Source organism: Delphinapterus leucas, chromosome 19, assembly GCF_059928025.1.
Source record: "Delphinapterus leucas isolate spDelLeu-1000000601 "Yukka" chromosome 19, BTC_Dleu_Yukka2, whole genome shotgun sequence".
Lineage (NCBI taxonomy): Eukaryota > Metazoa > Chordata > Mammalia > Artiodactyla > Monodontidae > Delphinapterus > Delphinapterus leucas.
The window spans coordinates 25742595-25768820 of record NC_143147.1 but is presented as its reverse complement, the minus strand read 5'-3'; the positions used below and the strand labels follow the sequence as shown (position 1 = coordinate 25768820).

Genomic DNA, 26226 nt, shown 5'->3' with positions numbered 1-26226 from the left:
AAGCATCACCGCGAATACCTCTGTACTTTGTTTAGGGGTTATTTCCTTGGGGAAGCTTCTAGGGTGTGGGATTACCAGGTCAAAGGGTATGAAGTGTCTCATGCTCTTATTACACATCAGGCTTATGAGCTTGCCTTTATAACTCCAGGCACTTTCAGAAAGCTGTTTTGAATCTAATGTTGTGTGTTAGCGCTGTAGGCTGCTGAGAATTATTGAATGAGTAAACTTAAGCACTGTTGGGCTAGAGAAGTATTGATTAAAAGCAGAAAGCAAAGCTGAGGTCTGGAAGGAAGGAAAGGAAGGAAGGAGGGAGGAAGGGAAGGAGGAAAGGAGACAGGAGGGTAGGCTGAAACTCTCTGGTTTGTAAACATGAGCTCCAAGTTTGCAGCCCTGTGATGGCTCTCAGTGCGTTTGATCATTTGGACGTTCTCTTAGCCCAGCCTGGCACTTGTACCCATGGGTACTTCCCTAAACCTCTTTCTTACCACTGGACTTGTATAGTTTTAGCTCTGCCCATGATGGCATCACACTGAAGCTGGGAAGAACAGAGCTCCAGACGCACAGCAGATACTGAGAACCTAGCTTCTCTTTTCACTCCCTTCGTCTCCCCAAGGGCTTTTGCAAAATTCTGAATTATGCTACCACCCACCTTATCTTTTCTCTTTCTAAACTCCCAATTTCCTGCCTTTCTAATAATTACCAACACGTTGGAGTCAGACCTGGGTTGGAATCCAGGCTCTGCTACTGTGTGATGTACTCTGTGTGACCCTAGGCAAGTAACCTCACCTCTCTGAGCCTCATTTTCTTCATCTGGAAAATGAGGCTTAACTCAGGGCCTGACCTCCAGCTCAGTGAATGGTTGCCCTGGGGGATTATGGTTTGAACTGTGCTTAAACCAGCAACAGAGAGAATAAGATTGGAAAGATAAAGTTTCTATGTCCCCATCTGTAACATGGGATAATGTTACTGACCTGGGAGAGTTGTTATGAAGAACATTACATGGGGGAATTCCCTGGAAGTCCAGCGGTTAAGACTTGGTGGTTTCACTGCTGTGGGCCCAGTTTCTATCCCTGATCGGGGAACTAAGATCCCGCAAGCTGTGCAACGCGGCCAGAAAGGAAAAGAATGAACATTATATGGTGCCCATAATAGTATGTGGTAGGTACCTGGCTGGTACTCTGTGTTATCTTCTTCTCCTCTCCCTCCCCATCATCCCCTCCCCTCCCCTTTCCTTCCCTTATCCTGCCTTCCCTGTCCTGCCCTTCTCTCCCTGTCTTCTCTTTGGATAATCACACAGGTCCACACACTGCAAAAGAATGTATAAAATCCCTCCCACTCTGCCCCTCCTGTGGATGGACAGGCAAGATAAACTAGGAGGAGAGAAACCCGAGATAGTGGTTTGGCTCCGGTCATTTATAAGGGAAAGAAAGTAAACAAACTGCTAGTGGCTGAGACAGAGAAAAGCTGCGGCTGGAGGGAAAGCAGCCTGGATGGAGGCTTTTGACAAATCAACTTGGCCTGAAATCTCTGCAGAGGGTCTGTCTGCAAGACAGATTCAGGGCTGGTTAGTTAGTGCTCCCCAGAGGGGAGGTGAGAGCCGGGGTAAGACTAAGTCATGGCTAAAAACAGTTAAGGGGACAGTCAAGGAATTGGGAATAAAATGCCTAATTGTACCTGGGGTTTTATATGTCATTAAATCCGATTTTAACTGCCTGCCTTTTCGTAATATGAGTGGGTGATAACTACTGGAGAAGGTTATTGTGCTTAACTGTTTTAATGAGAGTTTTGTTATGTGTATGGGAGAGGAAATTGGGTAGAAAAGTGTGCAAAGCTCCATTGCTCTGCTAACTTTATGGTCAAAGTTACAACCAAGACCCAGTTATTCAAGCCTAAACCCAGAATAGGGAAGGCCACGCTGTGGGAAGAGGCAGATTCATTATTGTTGTGGCCTGGACTTGGAAAGTAAATGTCACAGGTCAAGAAGACACCACTGGGGACACAAAAAGCCACATCAGGAGGAAGACGTGTATGTGGACACATGGATGTCGTGGATCAGGGCTCCTCAGCGTGGGCTTATGCTGGGGTTGCAACTGGTCGCAGATCCTGTCTCCAAGGTTGATCCCTGTAGGCAGAGTCATACAATTCTCCATGAGCTGGGGTGAGAAAATGAAAATGAATGGAGAAATTCAGTGGGAAACGTGTATGGCGATGGCTCTCAGACTAAGGAAGGGGAGCCCCCTCCTCTGGACCCTCTCAACACACTCTAGCGTAGCATTTATCATACTTTATTAAAGGTATCTATTTTCTTACCCATGTCCCCCGCTGGACTGCAAGCTAAGACAGGGAACACATCTGAGTAGACCCTGCATTTCCTGTGCCTAAGACAGTGCCTGACACACGCTAGGTGCTCAGTCAATATCCACTACAGTCCTCATTTCAGCTAATTCAACCAACCTGATTAAGACCCTGTACTCTAGAGCCCAAATACCTGGGTTCGAATCCAGCCACCGACTGGACAAGTTACTTATCCAATCTCTGCGTCAGTTTCCTCCTGTGTAGAAGATCTATGATGGTGATACATACCTCATAAGGTTGCTGTGAGGATTAAATAAGCTAATGCATGTTCATCGAGCACAGTGCCTGACACATAATTAGTGCTCAATCAATGTTAGCTATCAGATATCAGCGTTAGCATCAGCATCACTGTCACAATCATCACTACCACCATCACCACCATCACCACCATCACCATCACCACCATCACCATCACCATTACCACCATCACCACCATCACCACCATCATCACCATCACCATCACCATCACCACCATCACCATCACCATCATCACCATCACCACCATCACCATCACCACCATCACCATCACCATCACCACCATCACCATCACCATCACCATCACCATCACCATCATCACCACCATCACCACCATCATCACCATCACCATCACCACCATCACCATCACCATCATCACCATCACCACCATCACCATCATCACCATCACCACCATCACCACCATCACCATCACCATCACCACCATCACCATCACCATCATCACCATCACCACCATCACCATCACCATTACCACCATCACCACCATCACCACCATCACCACCATCACCATCACCATCACCATTACCACCATCACCACCATCATCACCATCACCATCACCATCACCACCATCACCATCACCATCATCACCATCACCACCATCACCACCATCACCATCACCACCATCACCATCACCATTACCACCATCACCACCATCACCACCATCACCACCATCACCACCATCACCATCACCACCATCACCATCACCATTACCACCATCACCACCATCACCACCATCATCACCATCACCATCACCATCACCACCATCACCATCACCATCATCACCATCACCACCATCACCACCATCACCATCACCACCATCACCATCACCACCATCACCACCATCACCATCACCACCATCACCATCACCATTACCACCATCACCACCATCACCACCATCACCACCATCACCACCATCACCATCACCATCACCATTACCACCATCACCACCATCACCACCATCATCACCATCACCATCACCATCACCACCATCACCATCACCATCACCACCATCACCACCATCACCATCACCACCATCACCATCACCATTACCACCATCACCACCATCACCACCATCATCACCATCACCATCACCATCACCACCATCACCATCACCATCATCACCATCACCACCATCACCACCATCACCATCACCACCATCACCATCACCATTACCACCATCACCACCATCACCACCATCACCACCATCACCATCACCACCATCACCATCACCATTACCACCATCACCACCATCACCACCATCATCACCATCACCATCACCATCACCACCATCACCATCACCACCATCACCACCATCACCACCATCACCATCACCACCATCACCATCACCATTACCACCATCACCACCATCACCACCATCATCACCATCACCATCACCATCACCACCATCACCATCACCGTCATCACCATCACCACCATCACCACCATCACCATCACCATCACCACCATCACCACCATCACCATCACCATCACCATTACCACCATCACCACCATCACCACCATCATCACCATCACCATCACCATCACCACCATCACCATCACCATCACCACCATCACCACCATCACCATCACCACCATCACCATCACCATTACCACCATCACCACCATCACCACCATCATCACCATCACCATCACCATCACCACCATCACCATCACCATCATCACCATCACCACCATCACCACCATCACCATCACCACCATCACCATCACCATTACCACCATCACCACCATCACCACCATCACCACCATCACCATCACCACCATCACCATCACCATTACCACCATCACCACCATCACCACCATCATCACCATCACCATCACCATCACCACCATCACCATCACCACCATCACCACCATCACCACCATCACCATCACCACCATCACCATCACCATTACCACCATCACCACCATCACCACCATCATCACCATCACCATCACCATCACCACCATCACCATCACCGTCATCACCATCACCACCATCACCACCATCATCACCATCACCACCATCACCACCATCACCACCATCACCATCACCATTACCACCATCACCACCATCATCACCATCACCATCACCACCATCACCATCACCATTACCACCATCACCACCATCACCACCATCACCATCACCATCACCACCATCACCATCATCATCATCACCATCACCACCATCACCACCATCACCATCACCACCATCACCATCACCATTACCACCATCACCACCATCACCATCACCACCATCACCATCACCATTACCACCATCACCACCATCACCATCACCACCATCACCATCACCATCACCACCATCACCACCATCACCATCACCACCATCACCATCACCATTACCACCATCACCACCATCACCACCATCATCACCATCACCATCACCATCACCACCATCACCATCACCATCATCACCATCACCACCATCACCACCATCACCATCACCACCATCACCATCACCATTACCACCATCACCACCATCACCACCATCACCACCATCACCACCATCACCATCACCACCATCACCATCACCATTACCACCATCACCACCATCACCACCATCATCACCATCACCATCACCATCACCACCATCACCATCACCATCATCACCATCACCACCATCACCACCATCACCATCACCACCATCACCATCACCATTACCACCATCACCACCATCACCACCATCATCACCATCACCATCACCATCACCACCATCACCATCACCATCATCACCATCACCACCATCACCACCATCACCATCACCACCATCACCATCACCATTACCACCATCACCACCATCACCACCATCACCACCATCACCACCATCACCACCATCACCATCACCACCATCACCATCACCATTACCACCATCACCACCATCACCACCATCATCACCATCACCATCACCATCACCACCATCACCATCACCATCATCACCATCACCACCATCACCACCATCACCATCACCACCATCACCATCACCATTACCACCATCACCACCATCACCACCATCACCATCACCATTACCACCATCACCACCATCACCACCATCATCACCATCACCATCACCATCACCACCATCACCATCATCACCATCATCACCATCACCATCACCATCACCACCATCACCATCACCACCATCACCACCATCACCATCACCACCATCACCATCACCATTACCACCATCACCACCATCACCACCATCATCACCATCACCATCACCATCACCACCATCACCATCACCGTCGTAAGATCAACTTCCCAGTGACTGGGGCAAATCACTAAACTTTGTATATCAATTTCCTCTTCTAAGTTTAACCACATGCTCGTTAAGATCGCTTTTGGCACCGACATCCTCTGGTTCTCTCCATGGTGTGTCTTACTCTCTTTATTAGTCACAGAAACTTCTGAATCCCAAACTGGTTTTCTCTGCCAACCAATGCACATTTGGACCACTTTCCCAAACCAACAAGAGCTGTGTGCTGAGGGCACTCAGTTGTGTGTGTGTGTGTGTGTGTGTGTGTTATAATTAACGAAAATTTGACCAGAAAATTAAATCCCATGCAAATGCATCATGTAATAGAGTTCAGAGGCAAATGGAAACATCTTCACACTATCTGATGTTTGAGATTATCCACGCAAGAGCTTTTCATCCATCAGAACATCTAGGAAAGAGTTAACGGAAAGTCTGATAATAAAACGGCGAGCTCTGTGTACCACCTTGTCGTAGGATCCACTGTCCTTTTTGGATGGGAGAGCAGGACAATGTGAAATGAGAAGTTGAGTAAAATAACAGAAGTTGGAATGAGGTGCCAGAGGAAGGCAACCATAAAATAACTGCAAATACAGAGAAAAATGGTGTGAATAACATAGAATACAATTACTCTAGTAAATGGTATTCACAGGAGGCAACCATTGGCGTGAGAAAAGGGAAGCATATGGAGACTATACACACATATGTATATTCATAAGTATCACTAATAGATTATACAGCAAATTGATAGCATTAGTTGCCTCCAAGGAGGACAGATGGGTGACCGGGGGAGGCGAGGGGTAGAGAGATTTTTTTACTAGACTGTTTACTCTTTTGTCCTTTTTGACCATGTGAATACGTTGCTGATTTCAAAATGGGTGGTCAAAAAGTTATTCCATAGGGTGAGCAGAGAATGACCCTGAACTTGGAATCTGGATTTCGGTTCTGTGTTTCTCGGTATCCATCTGTGTGATTTATAGCAAGCCACTCCCCTCTCTGGACCTCTGCTTTCTCCCCTGAGAGTGAAAGGGTTCGATTACATGACATCCTCCCATCTTTCAGGATTTGCCATTTACCGTGGAGCACAGTGTTTCAGCAGAGCATGAACCTGCCAGCCCTCTGCTCTGGACCTGGTCCTTTCAGTCCCGATCTTTCTTCTGGTAGTTGTGGGCCCCTGTTTCCCTTCTTACCTCTGGGATTTAGTGCTGGTGAAGGATGAGCAGCTGAGAGCTTGAACTCCAGTAAAATGAGGATGACCAAAAATGCAAAAAAAAAAAAAAAAAATCTGCAGAACCTAAGAAGGAGCCCAGAAGAAGAGAGAACCAAGAGGGGCCAAGTATAATATAAGAAAGCCACAGAAGAAGCGGGAGAAGCAGTGGAGATGCTGAAGCACGTGAAAAGGTAAGATGGAACAGCAACTCAAGCGCCAGCCCCATGGAGGGAGGCTGGGATGGATGGGAAAGGAGGTATGCAGTGACAGTCCTCCTTGCCCTTTCCACCAGTGCAGGAGCTCCCATCATGACTACTGGACATTGGCTGAGGCCCTGTGACAATGCAGCCACCTCTATGCACCCAGAGGCCACCAGTAGCACAGGCTAAGAAGGTAGCAGAGGGGACTGCTAGGCTTCAGGCAGAGGTTGGGGAGAGGAGGAAGGGAAGAAAAGAAGAGAAGGAGAAAAGAGAAGAGGGGGAGAGAGGGAAGCAGAGTGACAGAGAGCCCAGGGCAGTACAGAGACAGAAGAAGAAAGACAGAGAAAGAAGGAGAAAAAGCGAGCTCTTTACATTCACAGACAGACCCACAAAAGCACACCTGCCCCCTAAGAGCAATGAACTCTGAGACTAGAAGTAGTGTTGACTCATCACCATGAGTCCTAAAAGGAAGTGTGCCCGGCATTCTAAGCAAAGACACCAAGAGCCCATTGTTACTGCCCCCTCTCCCCCCTCCACACCCACCACGTACACTAAATCCCAGGGGTGGAGGAGGGTGGCGGACAAGATCCCAAGACAATCAAAAGTAAGATCAGGGCCTGGATGGACCAGGTCCAGAGTAAAGGGCTTGGTGGGTTCATACCAATGGGTATGGGACCATTTTAAAGATATCGACATCCGCGATCCCATCCCAAGAGCAGAAAGTACAGGAGAAACAAGTGAAGGAACTGATGGTGTTTAATCTGGAGAAGAAAGACTTTCTTGAAGATTTTGCTAGAAGGCAGACTACTAGAGCCCCTTTCACCACTGACATACTTTGATTCTATAAAGTATTTTGAAGGGTTCCCACGCGAAAGAAAGATCAAACTTATTTTGTGTGGCTCCCCGGGGATAAATTAGGAGACATTTGCAAAGAGACTGATTCCAGTTTGATGAAAGGAAGCTTTAAACGCTGCCAGATGTTTGGGGATAGAATCAGTTACCAGTGGACTGTCGCTGTTCGGGTGTGTAGCAGTGATTCCAAAGAGCAGGGTTAAGTAGTACCTCTGATACTTTCTAATACCAAGCCCCTGAGCAGTAGGGATTGGGGGTAAGCAGGAATATCAGGGGACCCAGTGAAGCCCGATCAAGCCGACAAGTATTAGCTCCTACAACTGGATTATAAAAAACAGAAAATCACATTGACCTAATTGGACCTTCCTGCCCAACAAACTCATTTAATGGGAGAAAGAGCTTATATTTGGCGGTGGTGGTCACCCACCAGAATGTGGGCTGGCTGGCACCCAAACATCACACAGGAGGCCAGGATTCCAGGTGTGGAGCAACAGATGTTTTAGAGATAAACAGGAAAAGGGAAATTTTCTTAAAAGCTTATTATTGGGAAATCACAATGCTAAATTCACACTTCTTGGTGGATAGGTCACGTGGGGCAACTCATGCACTGCCTCGTGAATTTGTTTTTCTGGCCAAGTGAGCCTGCAAGGATGGGAAAGCTAATTCACATGAGCTGTTGTGTCAGTGCAGCTCTGAGGGCAGAGATGGTATGGGGTAGGGTTTGAGAGCACAGGGGATGGAGCCAGACTACCTGCATTGAAAGGCTGCTCTCCTGCTTAAGCTGTGTGGCTTAGGTTGACTAACTCAACCTCTCTGTGGTAAGGCTTCCTCCTCTTCGAAATAGAGAAAATAACAGTATTTGCCTAGTAGGATTATTTTGAGGATTAAACACTTAGAATGCTTATGACACTTGTTTTTAATGTAAGTCACTTAGAACAAGTCCTCGTGATTAGGAAGTCCTACATTTATTATATTACTATTATTATTGTTATTATTTATCATAATACTTTTCAAAGGAGCATGATGGAGAAGGAAAATCTTGGACTTTGGAATGAGTTATTGCTGAGTTCAATTCCTGCTCTCCATGCCCTTGGTTCAATAATTGTAAAAAGAGGGCAGAAATACCCCCCTGCAAGGTTGGAATAAGAAATTAAATATGTTTATGTGTCTGGTACAGTTGCCTGGCATACAGAAATAGTCAAGAGATCTTAGTTCCTTTCTCCTCTTCCCCATTTTGGTGTGTTTCATCTAGGTGCCAGGGCACTGTGCTGAGAGATAGAGACAAAAATGTGAATGAGATGTGGTCCCTGTCCTCAAAGGGCTCACGTCCGGAAGAAAAGCCTAGACACACACAGTGACAAGGTGCTATACAAAGGCTATGATGGAGGTATCAATCCAGTTACCTAGGAGGCAATGCTTCAGTTGGGGTTTGAGGAAAGAGCAGAACTTCACAGAGCTGGTCAAAGTACTGGTCGAGAAAGGGGTGGGGGGGATTTCAGACAGTGTAGGAAACGCACTGCACACATGTGCCAAAAAGAAAGCCATCGATCACTTGGGATCACTAGGCATCCCTGTGTCTGTCTCTGGATTTCTGTGCCAAGACCCCTGAAGCCCATGCAGGATACCCTTCCTCTCTCTGAAAAAGTGACCCATTTGGAGAATTAACAGTAAAAACCATGGCAGAGATGACACTCAGGCAACCAAAAGCAGCATGTGTACATTTCAAGGGGGAAAATGCCAGGAAAAGAAAAAGCCCACAACAGCTGAACAAATCAGAAACATAAAAGGTCTTAAAGGTTTCTACAAGACAGAGTTTCGTGCCACCCCAGAGCTATGATGCTGGAAGATGTCGCCTGCTTGCCCTGGCTGCTTCACCAGTAATTTCACTGAGCTCACAAGGTCGCCCCACCTTGGTCTGGATATGTGTCACTGTGGCACACCTCCCCTCCCGCCCCCCCCCCCCACCAGCCCAGGACTGCTGGGACCAGGCTGAAGCACTGGTGTGTGAGCCTTTGTTAGAGACCCCATAAAACTGGCAGATTCAGAACCTTCCCCCCAAAGCTAGCAACAGATATCTTCAAGGAACTGAATCCAAAGCAGAATTTTAGCAAAGCCCAACTTCTATAGCTTCTTCCCCAGGTGAATGAGAAGAGCCTCCAGGAGGGTGTGTGTGTGTGTGTGTAGGGCTCAGATATCCCCGTCTCCAGAGACCAGATGCAGGGGCTACCATGCCGACATATACCCCCAGGTCAGTGGGGAGGGAAAGCCCACCCAGCACCACTCAGACACCTGATGCTCATTCAACAGACTTACCTGGACCACCTCTAATAAATCATCACAAAATGGGTGAAATGCCTCTCCAGGCCCAAATTCAAATCTTCCAAACCCCAAATCTCCCAGCTTCACTGGGGTGCCCTCCCACCCTCAGGATCCCTTCACATTGTCTCTCCCCTCACCGCCACCATCACAATCTACTCTCTGGAAAATGTCTACGAAACTCCTTTATCCCAGGGAGTAATAATGCTGGAAGTGTTACCCATCCAGTGAGGCCTCAGTGAATCAATTATTTGGGAAATACGGGAAGAGACCTACCCTACACCACGCGGGGCAGGCAAGGAGTAAGACTCCAGCCCTGGCCTCAAGGCGCCTGGCCCAGAGAGTGCAAACTGCAAGGCCCCGTGGTGCAGTCGAACGAACCAGGGCTTCGGGGACCTGGGTGTAGAATTCTGATCCACCACTTAGGGGCAGTTTGATCTTGGGCAAGTACTTGGCCTCCCAAGTCTAGTGTGAAATGGAGTTAGCAGTATACTGCATGCTTCACCCATCCTCCCAAACACGCCAAGGCAGAATATTTTAGAAAGCTAGATGAAAGTGTCCAAAAGTGCCCAGGGCTTAGTGGAAGACCCTGAGCCTGTCCAGGAGGGAAGGGTGACATCAACCAGCTGTAGGAACCCCGCCACGAGAATGGCAGAGATGGAGTCTCCTGTCCATGGAAGTCATCCTCCTTCCTGCCGCCCACCCAGGAAGGCTGCACTTGGTGGACTGCGCCAGGGATGAGCAGCGGACCCAACCGGGGAGGTGGCTGGAGGACACCGGAAGTTCATAACAGGCAGGGGGCAGGGCTGCCCCACTGAGCCCAACCTGCCAGAGACCCAGTGACTGTTCCCAGCACCTCAACACACATACTCATTTACACACACGCAAAACACACCAACCACACGCCACATCCAGAAACCCCGATATCCACCCACACGTCAACACGCCCGTTCACGCCTCCCACCGCCTACATGCACACTTACACACACGTAGAGCATACAAGCCAACACTCTGTCCTACACACACCACACACATTCAGAGAGCCACAGCTCTGCGCATAGGCTCACATTCACCAGATACACAGAAATGCCCGTTCACACGTACGCACGCACATCCCACCCACACTCAGTGCATGACGCCCCACTCACACACTTGCAAAAATGCCCACACTAGACAGCGGCTCAGGTTGTCGACAGTCCAGCCCGCACAGCCCGAAGTGTCCTCACACTCATGCACACGCGGCCCACATAAACGCAGCGTTTCTACTCCACATCTCTCCCGCCAGCGCGGCACTTCTGTGCAGCTCATCCCCCCGCCGCCGGCTCCGGCAAAACGCTTCCCGCTCGGTGTGCAGCGGCCACAGTGGCCAGGAAGTAAAATGCAGCCAGGAGGGGCCGCGCGCGTCAGCACAGCGTCTCCGGGAGCGCACGGCGCCCGCCGCCGCCGCCGCCGCCCCGCCCGCCCGGAGCCGCGGGGCCGGCGAGCTGAGGAGCAGGTACTGGAAGCCTAACCGCGCCGGCGTCGCGCGGCCACTGCCCAAGTTCGCCCGGGGCCCGAGGAGGGCCGGGCAGCCGCGAGAGGAGCGCCGCCGCCGCCGCCGCGAGGCTGGGAGTCTCGAGACGAGCCGGGCGCGCGGAGCAGCGAGCCCGGGTCACCCCCGACAGGTGTAGCCGGGGCTCCTCGGTCCCCGGCTCCTGGAGCACCGGGTCAGGAAAAAGAAGAAGCAAGGGACGGCGAGACCGGGCTTTTCTGGAGACTCGAGGCACTTCGGAGAGCCGCGGGAGAAGCGACACTTTCCTCTGGCCAGCACCCTTGAAGGAGCCCAGCGGCCAGCAGCCTCTGGCAGGACCCTGAGACGCCCCCAGCCCCAGGCGAGGCGCGGGCTCTGGACTTGGGGGAGCCTTAGCAGGTCTCAGCCGAGCGCAGCCCGAGGAGCAGTGAGAAGGGTCCCGGAGGAAAGGGAAAGAGGGCAGCAGCCAGCTGGGCGACCGCTCACCCCTGTACACACCCACCCCACCCGCCAAGCCAGGAGCCGCCGCGCGCCTCTGGGGGCGCTCGTCCCCCGGCGCCTTCTCCCCCGTGTCCCAGCACCGCGGGCCACCGGCCGGGCTGGTGGGGTCCTTGGGGGTGTCCGAATCAGGCACTGGTGGCCGAGTGGCTGCTCTCCCGGGACCAGCATAAAAGCTGGGGTTAGGCGGAGCCGGGGAGCCTCAGCTCAGGGTCCCCCGAGATCCAAGACGAGGGGAGGCGGGCGCAGCGCCCAAGGACCGGAGAGGCGGCGCCCAGCGGGGCCCCTCCAGAGGTAGTGGCCGGCGTCGGGCGTCCGCCAGGAGGACTCGGGGCCAGGAGAGCCTGGGAGGCGCTCGGGGAGGCCCGTGCCAGGGGCGGCGGGCCGAGGCGGCCTCGGTCCCGGGCGGGCGCCCGCGGAGGCGGCGGTGGCGGCGCCGGGCGGGCATGCCGCGCCACCGGAGCTCCTTTCGGGCGCACGCTTCCCTGGCGCGGGCTGCGCGCAGCGGCTGCCGCTGCTGCTTCCACTGCTGCTGCGGACTCCCATGGCGGCTCCGCCCGGCCGGGGCCGCCGCCGCTGCCGCCAGCCGCGGGCTGAATGAATGAGCCGGAGTGGCGGAGCCGGGCGGCCCGGGGTCACCGGCCCGGGACGCTTCCGTATGGCCCGCGAGGAGCCGGCGCCGGCGGCGGTGGCGGCAGCCGGGCGGCCCCGGGGCGGCGAGCGCGAGCGCGAGCGGGCGCTGCAGGGGCCGGGGGTCGCCCGCAGGGGGCGGCCGTCGCTGAGCCGCGCTAAACTGCACGGGCTGCGGCACATGTGCGCGGGGCGTGCGGCGACGGGGGGCTCCTTCCAGCGGCGGGCGCTGTGGGTGCTGGCCTTCTGCACGTCCCTCGGCTTGCTGCTGTCCTGGTCCTCGAACCGCCTGCTCTACTGGCTCAGCTTCCCGTCGCACACGCGGGTGCACCGCGAGTGGAGCCGCCAGCTGCCCTTCCCCGCGGTCACCGTGTGCAACAACAACCCGCTGCGCTTCCCGCGCCTTTCCAAGGGGGACCTCTACTACGCCGGCCACTGGCTCGGGCTGCTGCTGCCCAACCGCACGGCGCGCCCGCTGGTCAGCGAGCTGCTGAGGGGGGACGAGCCGCGCCGCCAGTGGTTCCGCAAACTGGCCGACTTCCGCCTCTTCCTGCCGCCGCGCCACTTCGAGGGCATCAGCGCCGCCTTCATGGACCGCCTGGGCCACCAGCTCGAAGACATGCTGCTCTCCTGCAAGTACCGCGGCGAGCTCTGCGGCCCGCACAACTTCTCCTCCGTGAGTTGCCCTCCGCGCGGACCCGCTCCCCCAATCTCCCGAGTCAGAAGGCCGCCGGCCGGCACTCCCCGCCCCCCGGGGCTGGACCCCAGGCCCCTGGCGGTGACACCAGCCCACGAGGCCGAGGCTGAACCCACTCTTAGGTACCCCGAGTCTTCTCCAGGTTGTGGGGACCTGGACACCACTGCAGGAGGAATCGCTGGGCTCCCCTGTCCCGGCCTCTCTCCTTGCACTGTCAGCTCCCAAGCCCCTCCGCTTTGCTTGTTATGGTCCCCTCCGGGAATACCAGGCCCCCTTCTCCCCCATCTCACCCCCCCCCCCAGGTCCACAGGGCTCCAGGTAGCTACCCTGTGTCTGGGATGAAGGGATGGGAAGAGAGAGAAGCATGTCTTAAGTGTGGGCTTGTTGTCTTTGGGAAAACCAATAGGAAGCTCTTCAAAAAATGGGCCACTGAGAGAATCGGGTAGAGGCCCTAAGCAGCTTATGGCTTGAGAGTTCCAAAACACTTCCAGTCTAGGGGGACTTTGGAGGAAACTCCCAGAATACCGACCATCGCTGAAGCAGTAGCTGGTTTGGTGGGAGAGGCAGCAGCCCCTTGTGCTACTTTTTGAAAGCGCTTGTGTCTTAAGCTACCCGGGAATTGAGCTGTGGGGGGCACCGTTGGGGCCCTTGACCCCCCAAGGTGTGAGTATGGGTCTTCCGGTCTCGGGGAACCAACGCCCTGCAGTGGGGAAAGCAGCATGGCAGAGATATGATGTGAACCTCCGGGGCCAAGAGAAGTTGTGCTCGGGGTTTGTAAACCATTTTCTGTGTTGGTTCCCCCATGCTGGGGTCTGGATAACGCAGCTGTCGGACAGAAGGTTTCTGCCTTGTGTGGTCTGCCTAGGAGGAGTTCTGGTGCCAAGCCTCAGCGTGGCTCGAGCCTGTCCAGCCATTCGTGTGTAAATGCCCCTTGGTGGGGGGGGGTTGGGCTTTTCCACTAGTGCAGGGAATGTTGGTGTGTGTGTTTATTTGTAATGCTCTGATGGTGATTTTACCAGCGTTAGGCAGCACTCCTGACAGTCTCATCTATGACGATGCTTTTTCTGGGATGGTAAATAGATGCTCTGGTTCCAACAGGTGTTGGCACAGATGCCCATCAGGCCAGGCCTCTGATTGGCTGATTGGGCTAGTCCTCATCTAGGATGGTGACCCTGGCTTCAGTCTTGCCCTCCTTGCTTTGCTTTAAGCCTGTATATACAGTAGCTGTGAATTATCCACTCCCAAAATATCCCTTGTTTCCTGAGCTTTTCAGCTGGCTTTTAAAGAATACCTACCTTGTGGTTTCCCCACCTTAGCAAGCAGGAGGTGCTGTTAACATATGCTTTTAAGTGACTTCGCCCAGACTACAAACACAATTCTGAGTTCCGTCCACAAAGGTGAAGGAATGAAGTTCGCAATCCCTTATTGTTTATTGTTCTTTGGCCGACCACTAAGTAGCAGCCCCTGGAGCTGGACTGAAGTTCAGTGTTACGTTCAAGTACCAGCAGCTCCAACTCCAAAAGTTGTACAACACTTGGAAAATTCTGCACATCTGACGATGGCTTTACAAAGTGTGGATCATGGGCTAACAGCCAGGATTCACTTTTGACACTCGCCACAGCCCTGCTTTGGCAGAATTTTATTCCCATTTTAAAGATGAGGGATATGAGGCTCTAAAATGCTGTCCAAAGCGCAGAGCCAGCAAGCTCAAAGTCCAACTTTGCGTACCACCAAATGTATCACACAGAAGCCACATGGAACCTTCCTCTCTGATCCTGGACCTCTCTTCTATCAGAGGACCCCTGGGTAGGCCTCTAGCCCTCAGCCACCTCCAAATCCTATCCCTTCTGGGAGCATGGCTGGGAGAGTGGAAAGTGGGGCTGCCCCAGGACGTCATAGCCTTGGCCACATGTTACGGGGCCTACAGAGCACATAGCACCTGCAGGAGTCACCTGACCTCAGCCTCCCTGGAAGGAATGGCTGTGAGTTGACGAAAGCAGGGTTCTTCTCACTGGGGCACAGCCTTCTCTGACCGCCCTGTACCCGCCTTCCTGTGTCTGAAGAATTTGCAGGCCCACACCCACCGAAGCAAAAGTATTACCTCCATTCCCCAAAAGTATGTGTTCCTGGGGACTCAAGTGACCCCTAGTTGCTTCATATCATGGCCCTGTCCTGGGAGTTTCCAGCTCCTTCACATTTCACGCTGTAGTTTTTTCCCAGGGGCCTCAGAATTAAAGGCTGCACCCCCCTCTATCCACGGAAGCCAAAAGCTATTTCGGAGGAGCCCCTAATATAGAGTGGGCCCATCAGGAATACTTTCCTTTAACAATGCTACCCTGTCCCAATCCTTGGTCATCTTTGATGGAGTGACACTATAGTGTAGCGGTTAAGAGCATGAACGCTCAAGCTGAACTGATGGCTCAAATCCTGAGCCACTTTCTGTGTGCCCTTGGACAAGTGACTTAATCTCTCTGTTCTTTAGTTTCCTACTCCATCTAGTAGAGATAACAATAGTATATACACCACATCCGCTGTGCCTGTATTTGTATATAGGGGTGCGTGTGTGTTTACATACCTATAGAGAGGAGGGAGCTCTTCGGACTGTGCTGGGTCCCTAGAAAAATGTTGCCTTTAAAGGGCACCAGCCTCCTAACTGGTCTTTGGCCTCCAGCTCAGTGTTCCCCACCCTCTGCATCCACCCTCGGCACTATAGTCAGAGCAGTCTTTCTAAAGGTCCACTCAAAGCATAGCACCCCATTTCTTAAAACCCTTCAGTGACTCACCTGTCCTGGGGATGAGGTCCAAGTTCCTCAGGCCTTATACCTGAGCCCGCCCTCTGGTCATGCCCTCTCTGGCACCACATATCAAGCTCTGGCAAACGGCTGACAGCAGCTGGACCCCCGCTCCTCAGGCCTCTCTCTGCCTTCCTCTGCTACCCTAAGTGCACCCCGGCCACCCCGCTGCTTTGTCTGCCTGGGGATAGCTCGTCATCCTCCATCATCCAGCCCTGGGGTTCCTGCTGCTTTGGAGCCTTTCCTGACTGCCCACCGCTTCCCCTCATCACCAAACAACTGAGGCCTCCCTCTTTTTGCCCCCTACCTTCCGTTTAGGTGTCGATCCTCACACATATGCGTGTCACCACACCTCCTGGTCTGTGTGTCTCCCCCTCTGGACTTGAGTGGGAATCAGATCTGATTTCCCTGCCATCTCCGGCCCCCAACACAGAGCCCGATGTATAGTAAGTGCTAAGGAAAGATCTGGGGGAATGAAGACCTTCCCCAGGTAACCCGAAGACTCCTTGTCATCCTCCAAGACTCCTGGATTAATTTCTCCAGGGAACACCAGTGGAGTGCATTTCTAATGAGGAAATGCCCAGGCAGTTTGGGGGCATTTATTCCTTTTGGGGACAGAAAGGGAGAGTGCAGTGCAGGACGCCAAGCGCTCCCCAGACACCTGAAGTTTCCAAGCCCTGAGTGCCACAGGTGAGGAGTGGGCTTCCAGGGCGACCAGTGGGGAGATGTGCCCCAAGTCTCATTCCATCCGGTTGGTCTCACGGTCTAGAAATAAACCCGGCAGGGGAGAGAGAGCACAGTGTTGGGCAGGGGTGGGAGTTGGATTGTAGTCTGCAGGCCGTTCAGGATGTGTTTGTTTGCAGCTCCTCTGTATGTTTGCCACAGCTGTGCAAGGGTTAATCACTCAGCCGTCAGACAAAGCAGCTCCGCTCCTGAATGCCCGCTTGGTTTCCCTGGCATCAGCCATGGACCTTGGGCCCTGCACACTGGCCACTCTGGGTTTTCCTGGGGGCGGAGGAGAGCAACCTTCCCATTGGGCAGGATGCAGAACCGTGAGGCCAGTCTATCTGGGTATGGGGCTTCGGAAGAGGGACTGAGGGTCTGGGGACAGGCACGAACAGAGGCCAGTCAGGTCCAAAAATAAGGAGCAGTGATGCTCTCTGGGAGGAGGCACGGGTCAGGGGAAGCGTCAGGCGGACCTCAGTTTAAGGCTTTGGTTCTGCCTCTTTCTAGCCACGTGCCTCGGGCAGGTGCTTCGCTCTCTGAGCCGCTGAGAGCTGGGAAGAAGATGACATGTATGCAGTGACCGGCCCCTGCCTGGACAGCATAGGTGCTCAACATTCAAGAGCTATTGTCATAATTTGAATTAAGAGATCAACAGTCTTTGTATCTCGTGGTAGCAGTTATTAATTATGATCAATATAATTATCATCTATTATCATGACCACTTACCTGAGTGGGGATATGCTCATTTCCTGGTTCATTTCATTCCATCACCCAGTGTATACTGAGTGTCAACTATATGTCAAGCTCTAAACTAGCTGCTGGGGATGTAAAATTAAATAAGGCGTGGTATGTGCCCTCCATGAATTTGCAGTATTGTTGAGGAAAGAGATACATCAACAGAGGCCAGGAGGGCAGAGGTGCTGCGTGGGCTCAGAGGAGTACCCAGTTCAGACTGGGGACCTCTGAAGGCTTCTTGGAGGAGGTGACATCTGAGCTGAGTCTGGAGGGATCAATAGGAATTACAAGGTAGAGAAGGAGAGAAAGGGGACTTCCCGGGGAGGGGGCAGCATGTGCAAATGAGGAGGACAGAGACATGAAACGATGAGATTGGACACATCCTTTCTAGGGCTGAGAGCAGTCCAAGGCAGTGGGCAGGGGTGGGAGTCGGGGGTGCTGGGTGAGCTGAGTTGGGGGATAATAAGGCAAAGATGTGATGGACACCTGGAGGCCAAACTAAGTTTTTAAACTTTGTAGCAAAAGCTCTGACTTCTTTTGCTACTGGCTGTCACACTACAGAGGGAGATCTCATCTATGTCCCACCCCACCCCCACTGTCACACACACCCCCCCCCATTCCTAACTCCATCAGGAGAATTCCACACTTCCCTGAACCCTGCCCTCATTGTCTGTCCCCATCAGCAGGGAGTCAACCCTGAGTGCAGATTTTGGACTAGTCATATGTACTAAAAGCCAAGGAAACAGGATTTGATTTCCTCACACTTTGTCACAGGAAGCAGGCTGGCTGCTATGAGCCAGCCACAGAAAACAAGAAATCATTTCAGCAACATATCGTTTAAAATCAGCAAATTCCATTGAAGTGGTGCTAGGCCAGGCGGTGCAGTAGTTGTGAGGATGGATGGCTTTAGGGAGGCTAGAAAGATACCTTTGCCTTTAGAGAAAGAGAGATAAATGAGCGCCAAGTGATTAGAATGGTTTCTGGCACCCCAGTAAGGACTCCATAAATGTGAGCTATTTCTGTTAATATTACTTGCAGTGAACGTTTCGAGGGAAGGATGGAGGTAAATGGCACTGGTGGCTGTGATGTGCCAGCCTCGGGCTGGGCACGTTTTACGCCATCTCAATTCTCGCAATCACCCTAAAAGGTTTTGTCATCATCCCCATTTGGCAGATGGGGGACCTTGAGCTCAGGGCAGTTCTGTAGTCGGCTGCAAGTCACAGAGCCAGCAGGTAGCAAAGCTGGGATTTGAACCCAAGTCCTCACTACCAGAAAGGCACAGCTGCACAGCTGGATGAGGAAAGAGCAGCATTGGCGGGGCAGGGGCTTTGCTGGGAAGACCAGTACAGCCTCGGTTCCGCCCTGACCTGCTATGTGACTTTGGCCTCAGCATCTTCCTCTGTGACATGAGGGCATGAGCCAAATGACCGATGGGACTTAGCTGAAAAGTTCTCCGTCCAAATGAGTGATCAGGGGAAAATAGGGCTTAACTACTGCAGATGGCCCAAGCTCTTCAGCCAACCATTTCTTTTCTTTGCGGAGCTGAAACAGTGATTAAGGGGGAAATGTACAAGTTATTGGAGTGCTAGAGACAGGGCGGTGATTCAATAGACATTTACACAAGGAACATGAAAAGACCTCCCCAAGTTATGTGACTTCCGGGAAATTAGTTTAGGGAATCAAATGTCAACTCTGCTCAGGTCTGCAGATATCCGAATGGACCCACGTCAGGCTGATTCTGATAGTGGCTCTTTGGGGGCCACTGTGGCCCGTCATGAAGACATCAATCAGATGTCTGCCCAACTGAGAAGGGCTGGAGGAATAACCAGGCCATTAGGTTTGTGCATCAATCGCTTTGGTTCTCCTGAATGCTTTGCTTGGATCAGCTACTCAGAGATTCAGTCAGCCAACGCACATTGAGCACCTACTATGTGCCGGACGCTGGGCCACAGAGATGACCACAAATCTACTGTTTCTGGTAAATCAGCCAGCAAAGGTCAGTCAGTGTGCCTCATCAGGGTCACCGGGTTTAAAAGGAGCTGCCCATCACGCAGGAAGTGGGGACAGATTCTAGCCCAGGATTTGTATAGGGCACCTGTTACGTAAACAGTTACATCAATTTCACCAGAATTGAATGGCTGTTATGGAACCCATTTTACAGATGAGGAAACTGAGGCTCAGGGAGGTACAAAGTCACAGCTCGGGGGCAGCAGAGTCAAGATTAAACCGAAGATCGGTCCAGCTCCAAAGCCGATACTATTTTCGATGACATCATTCTGCCAACTCTGAGAGACGCTGGTGAGAACAAACGTTTCCATAGAGGGTATCCAACGCAGTCTTTCAAGCCTTCACTGGAAGTTTCTTTCGCTGAAAGTTGATGCAGCCCCTAGAAGTCATCCTGGGTTCCAAGACCTGCCACCCTGAGAAGGAAAGGCCATTGCTAGGAGTACAGGATCCATGATGGACCTGTGGAAATAGGTTTATGACGGGGAACTTAGGAGTTATGCAGGCATATTAATGCGGCCATAATCTGAACAAATTCCCATTTTCATTCACTCAAGGACGTGGATAACTTTGAAGTCCTGACTAAGGAGATGTTGCCAAATTGAGATCCAACTCAGACCTGTGCTAACGAACAAATAGATGAGTCACGCATAATTGGAACATGAATTGTTGGTAAAACAAATAAAGGCCGTGAACATACTGGGGAAGTTTGTTCTCCTGAGCATGTCAAATATCTCCCCTGACGCCACTGTTTATACTATTAATTTGCTTAGTAAATTGTTTCCTCGGGTTCCACGCACACTTATTGAGCTCATACTCTCTGCCAGGTCCTTTTACGTTCATTATTTCATTCCAGCCCGACAACGGACCAGCCAGGAAAGTATTCTTCTTTCCCTGATATAGATAAGGAAAGTGAGGTGGTTCAATAACTTGCCCAAGGTCACAGACATAGACCCTGATCTTAGGTTCCAAAGTCAACACTCTTTGCCCTACGTCACAGTTGTTCCTACAAAGAAATCCCAGTGTAGCTTTGGCCAAATGAACCTGCATTTCTAATTAGCAGAGTCTTAGTGATCATAGCTGGATAGGATTGCGTAATATACATTACCATCTCATTTTTATCCTTGTAGCAACGGGGGGTGATTATTGCACTCTGTTGCCTGCCTAACTTCAGAGAGGGGAGTGACTTGCCCAGGGTCACATGGCACAGGAACAGAAAATAGCCAGAGTTTGAATGCAGGTCTTCTATGGCTCCCATATACCTCTTCTTCCCCCAGCTCCTCTGTTCCTGGTCCGGGTGGACTTGAGGGGATTTCGCCTGCCCTGAAAATTTTTCTTAGGAGAAAAGCAGTGGGCTTCTGAGTGCCTTGCAGAAAAGAATCAGTGCTAAAACTGGCTGCTGGGAAGAGGTATCGGGTTCCTTCTTTATCTCTGCCCAGGTGCCTGCCCTCCTTCCCCGGGAGGTCTGTTCCAGCGTATTCCAATTGGCCGCGGATGAATGGAGAAGCCTCTAGGCCTATGCTTCCTAAACTTTAGCAAGCCAGATTCCTGGGCCCATAGCAAAGATCCTGATTCGGTAGGTCTGCGGTGGGGCCTGAGATTTACATTTCTAATAAGCTTGCAGATGCCGCTGGTCCATGGACCACACTTTGAGGGGCAAGGCTGCGGGCTCCACGAATGCTGAGAAGGAGGGATCCGAAGGGGTCTCTTGGTCATATCTGACCCACTAGGTCTGTAAGAACGCACATGGCATGGGCATGTGGGAATGAAGCAAGGAAGGGCACCTGGGGGAGGAGTACTGGATTCCCAGTGAACCCAGGAGGATGTGCATAGCAGGGGCATCATTGTTCCGGGGTCAGTGTCACACCAGAGAGGGGTCCATAGAGGGGCCATGGGGCCAGCCAGAGTGTAATCAAACCAAATTGCAAAGGCCGTGTAGTAGGCTGAATAATGGCCCCTCAAAGATGCCCACGTCCTCATCCCCAGAGCCTGTGAACACGTTACATGGCAAAAGGGACTTTGCAAAAGCGAGTAAAATAAGGACTTTGAGATGCAAAGATTATCCTGCATCATCTAGTAGGCCCAATGTAATCACAAGCGTCCTTGTAACAGAGAGGCAGGAGGGTCAGTCAGAGAAGACGTAACCATGGAAGCAGAGGCCAGAGAGTCAGAGAGAGATTTGAAGACACTACATTGATGGCTTTGAGATGGAGGAAGGGGTCACGAGTCAAGGAAAGCAGGTGGCCTGCAGAAGCTGGGAAAGGCAAAAAAACACATTCTTCCCTGGAACTTCCAAAAGGAATGCAGCCTTGCCAACACCTTGATTTAGCCTTCTGACCTCTAGAACCATAAGCTAATTAATTTGTGTTGTTTGGAGCTACTAAGATGGTGGTAATTTGTTACAGCAGCAACAGAAAACTAATACAAGCCTTATTTGTGGTACAAAACACTCTCTATTACACACCTGACCCCACATTGTGAACCAGGCTGTGTAGGTTAGGATCAGGGTCTGTCCTAAAACCAAGAAGTTAAAGAATCCGTAACAAACGTAGCTTGGTTCATAAATAGTCAATGTGGGAGTATTTTATCCATGCTTAACATTCATGCCAGATTGGGAATTTGGACCCCAGCAACTAGAAGGGAGTAAAACTAGACAAAGTAGGAGGAGTAGGAAGAATGTGGCTTCAGGAATCAGACTCAAGTTCAAACCCCAGGCCTGCCTGGGATTATCAGGGTGGCTGCTGGGGGTTTGACTACCTTCATTGAGACCCTATCTCCTTATTTGTAACGCAGAGATCCTACCTTCCTTGCAGGGTTGTTGTGAAACGTAACGATAATGCAGTAATCCATTCGAAAATGATTTCTTGAAAGCCAGCTGTGGTCTAGTCCTGGTGGATAAAAACTGAGTGTAAATACAGAAAGCGTCGTCCTTACTCTCTTTAATGTAAAAGCACAGATGCGTAAGTGCTAAATAAACGTGAGCCACCGCTATCATCTTCATCATCATTATTACGATGACCCCTCTCACTTCTTTCCAGAAGGACTTCCAGGCCCTGGAAGAATAGTGTGGCCTTCTATATATTGTCACAATTCTAGCCAGGAACAATTACGTAGTTTTCATTTCACACCTTTATGGGTAGGTCAGAGCCTTTTAGGGTTTCTTTAGTCCCCTGACCCACATTAAAAATCAGAGAGGGATATTGAGTGGCTCAAGTCACGTTGAGCCACTGGGAAGCTTGAAATAGACTCTGAGGTTACTTGTGCTTAAGCTTTTACAATACATCACAGCAGTGTCTGTTTCTTCCGCTGAGAGCTTCTCTTCCAAAATATGTACGCTGGCCATCCCCTTCGGATTCCAGTGGCATAACTGATGGGACAGTTGTTGATACTCTGATCTCTGAAAGTAGAAGGGTTTCGTCTTCTCTTGGAACCCCTCCTAACGGAAATTATTTTCCCACTTTGAAATGGTGCGGTCATCCGCTGTGAACTCACGTCCATAAATCTAAGCCTACTGCTCAGGAAAGCAGGTGAGGCTTGATTCTGCCGCTCAGCAGTCTCACAGAGCAAATTACGGCAAGAATTTGATTTACAGAAGCACCTCAAAGGCTCCAGAGTGACACGTGTTTATTCGCTTTATTACCGTCTATTTGACAGTATCTCTTGATGCTCCCTGTACATGGGTTTGAAAGACTATTTGGATAGATGCTTATGAACTGCCAGTTTGCACAGCCCTGTTGAGGAGCGTGGCTTTCTTTGGCGATGCTGCCAATAGCCCGAGTTGGGGGTCCTTATACCGATGTTGCGATGAAGCCCAGGTCTAACAAACAAGCTTGGAGATGCTGGCCCAGCGTTCTTGCTTGAACTTCCCCAGCTCTGCCTTGGCATGGTACTTGGTGTGAGTCTCCAGCTGCAACCCCAGGATGTGTAGAGACAGGCTTGATTTAAGATTCAAATATCTCAGAACAGCTGGGGATATTTAACATCACTATAATTACATTACATTTTTGACAGTACATGGAGTGAGAACCTTTCTTGGTTGTTGTTGAATATTCGATGAGCATCAAATATTTTAACCAGCCAAGGAGACACGACTGCATTTTTCACATCCAAGTAAGTTTGGTTTTTAAAAATTCCGGCCTGGGGTGGGTGTCTCAGGCTCTAACCTTCTTTTTTTTTTTTGCCGTATGCGGGCCTCTCAGTCTTGTGGCCTCTCCCGTTGCGGAGCACGGGCTCCGGACGCGCAGGCTCAGCGGCCATGGCTCACGGGCCCAGCCGCTCCGCGGCAAGTGGGATCTTCCCGGACCGGGGCATGAACCCGTGTCCCCTGCATCTGCAGGCGGGCTCTCAACCGCTGCTCTACCAGGGAAGCCCCTTTAATCTTCTTTTACCAGGTCTTTGGAGAGGCAATAGCGCCGTCCCTCTGGCCGTGGCCAAGGAGCTGAGTTAGCTGGGCTGTGATGCTAAGGAAAGAAGGGATCAGGCAGGCACTGAGTAGGCACCCCTGTGTGCCAGGGGTCTGGAATGTCATCACAGCTCTTCTTGCTGTGGCACCACCAATGCAGTGATGAGGGAGTGGAGGCTCAGAGAACAACCGGAAACTCGCCCAAAGTGACATTTATAAATAAATGACAGAGCTGGGGTCAGCTGAGGCCTCTGCAAAGGCGTTTCTGGCAAGTTGCATATAATGGTTGATGCCAGGAGGTGGGACAAGGGGGACCGGAATCAGATGGAGGAGGACCTCCTCTGCACCAGGCTCTGTGCCTCACATTTGTTTCTTCAACCCTCATGACAATACTCTCAGTACAGTCCTGTTGTGCCCATTTTACAGATGAGGAAACCAGAGCTCATAAGGTTAATGGGAGAAGTGGTGATGAGAACCTGCATCTCATGCTCTTAAAGGAGAGCATTTTCAATATTTAGTTTATACTGCCCCCTGGCTGCCTCACTCCCACCCCCACCCCTCCCCTGCCCTGCCGCATGCTCCAAGAAGCTTAGCCAGCCAGTGACGTGGGCAACTACCTATCACCTTGTCTGACCTCCCTCTTCCCACCCTCCTAGAGTCAGGGGTTCATGGCCCTGAGTCACAAAGCCAAGTCACTTAAGAGCTGTCAATATTTTTCACGGAATTTTCCAACTTCCTCCAACCCCTTCCTTAGGTTGTGCCCTTCCCCTGGTCCCCTGATCTGCTATCTCTGCCTCATGAGCCCACTCTGTTCTATCCAGCTGTGGGCTTAGACATGCACAGAATATGCCGGGAAGGGTGCACGAGGTCTGATGACGGGCTGCCTCTGAGGAGACAGGAAGGATGGGGCAGGGCGGGTGGGAAGGAGCCTGGCTTCTCATTCTGCACCTTCTTCTGTGGTTTGTATATTTTTAACCACGTGTGTGTATAATTTATAACAAACACATGAAGCACAATGAATGCACTGTCTGAAAAAAATTCCATCTCTTCTGAAGTTATCTCCGACCACTTCCCCACATAAACCATCTGGAAAGCAGTGGCCCATCCTTTTGACCCTCTGACACTCACTTTGTTTACGACCCTCTTATGGTCCTTTCCTTTCTCGGTCTTTTATTGTAATCCTCCATAAACTCAGTTTCCCCTCATCAGACTGTCACCTCCCTGAGGGCGGCGGCCGTGCCTGGATCCATCTTTTGGCTGTCCCAGCACCTACTGCCATTCTCATGGGTAACAGGTGCTCCGTCTGAATACCGAATCTCCAAAATGGGACCCAGGATTGGTACCACCAAATTATATGCGACTCGTTTGGTCATTCGTTGATTCATTCCATGAAGAGGTGGCCAGAGCCCACTTGTAGGGGGCATCATGCTAGATGCAGGGCACAGAGGGACATGGGTATGGCCCTTCCATCTTGGAGCTCACATTCTGACACTTGTGAATGATCTCCATGAAGATCAGAATCATTGAGAAGGCTGGTTTCAAAACCCCTGGCCCCAACCCAGAACTGCTGAATCAGAATTTATGGGGGAGAGGTCCAGCAATCTCTTCTGAACACAGAACCCCAGGTGATTGAGGATGTTAGGAAAACATTCTGCGTTTGGGGCCGCGGTGGGGTGGGGCATGGCACAGATAGTATACAAATAAACAGATCAATGAGCAAAAGACTGTTTCCAATATTAATAAATGCTGTGAAG

At 51.4% G+C, this 26226-nt stretch overlaps 1 protein-coding gene across 2 annotated transcripts in view; it reads left to right on the top strand.

Moving 5' to 3' along the window:
- ASIC2 (acid sensing ion channel subunit 2) overlaps positions 1 to 26226 on the top strand; it is a 1017730-nt gene that overhangs the window by 765642 nt on the left and 225862 nt on the right. The window contains exon 1 of one of the 2 annotated variants that reach the window (XM_089900798.1): positions 13088 to 13792. The exons of the other annotated variant lie outside the window; for it this stretch is intronic. Within the exon in view, the coding sequence (XP_089756924.1) occupies positions 13088 to 13792 (705 nt within the window). Of the gene's footprint in view, positions 1 to 13087; positions 13793 to 26226 lie in introns of those variants that run through there. 2 annotated transcript variants of the gene reach the window in all.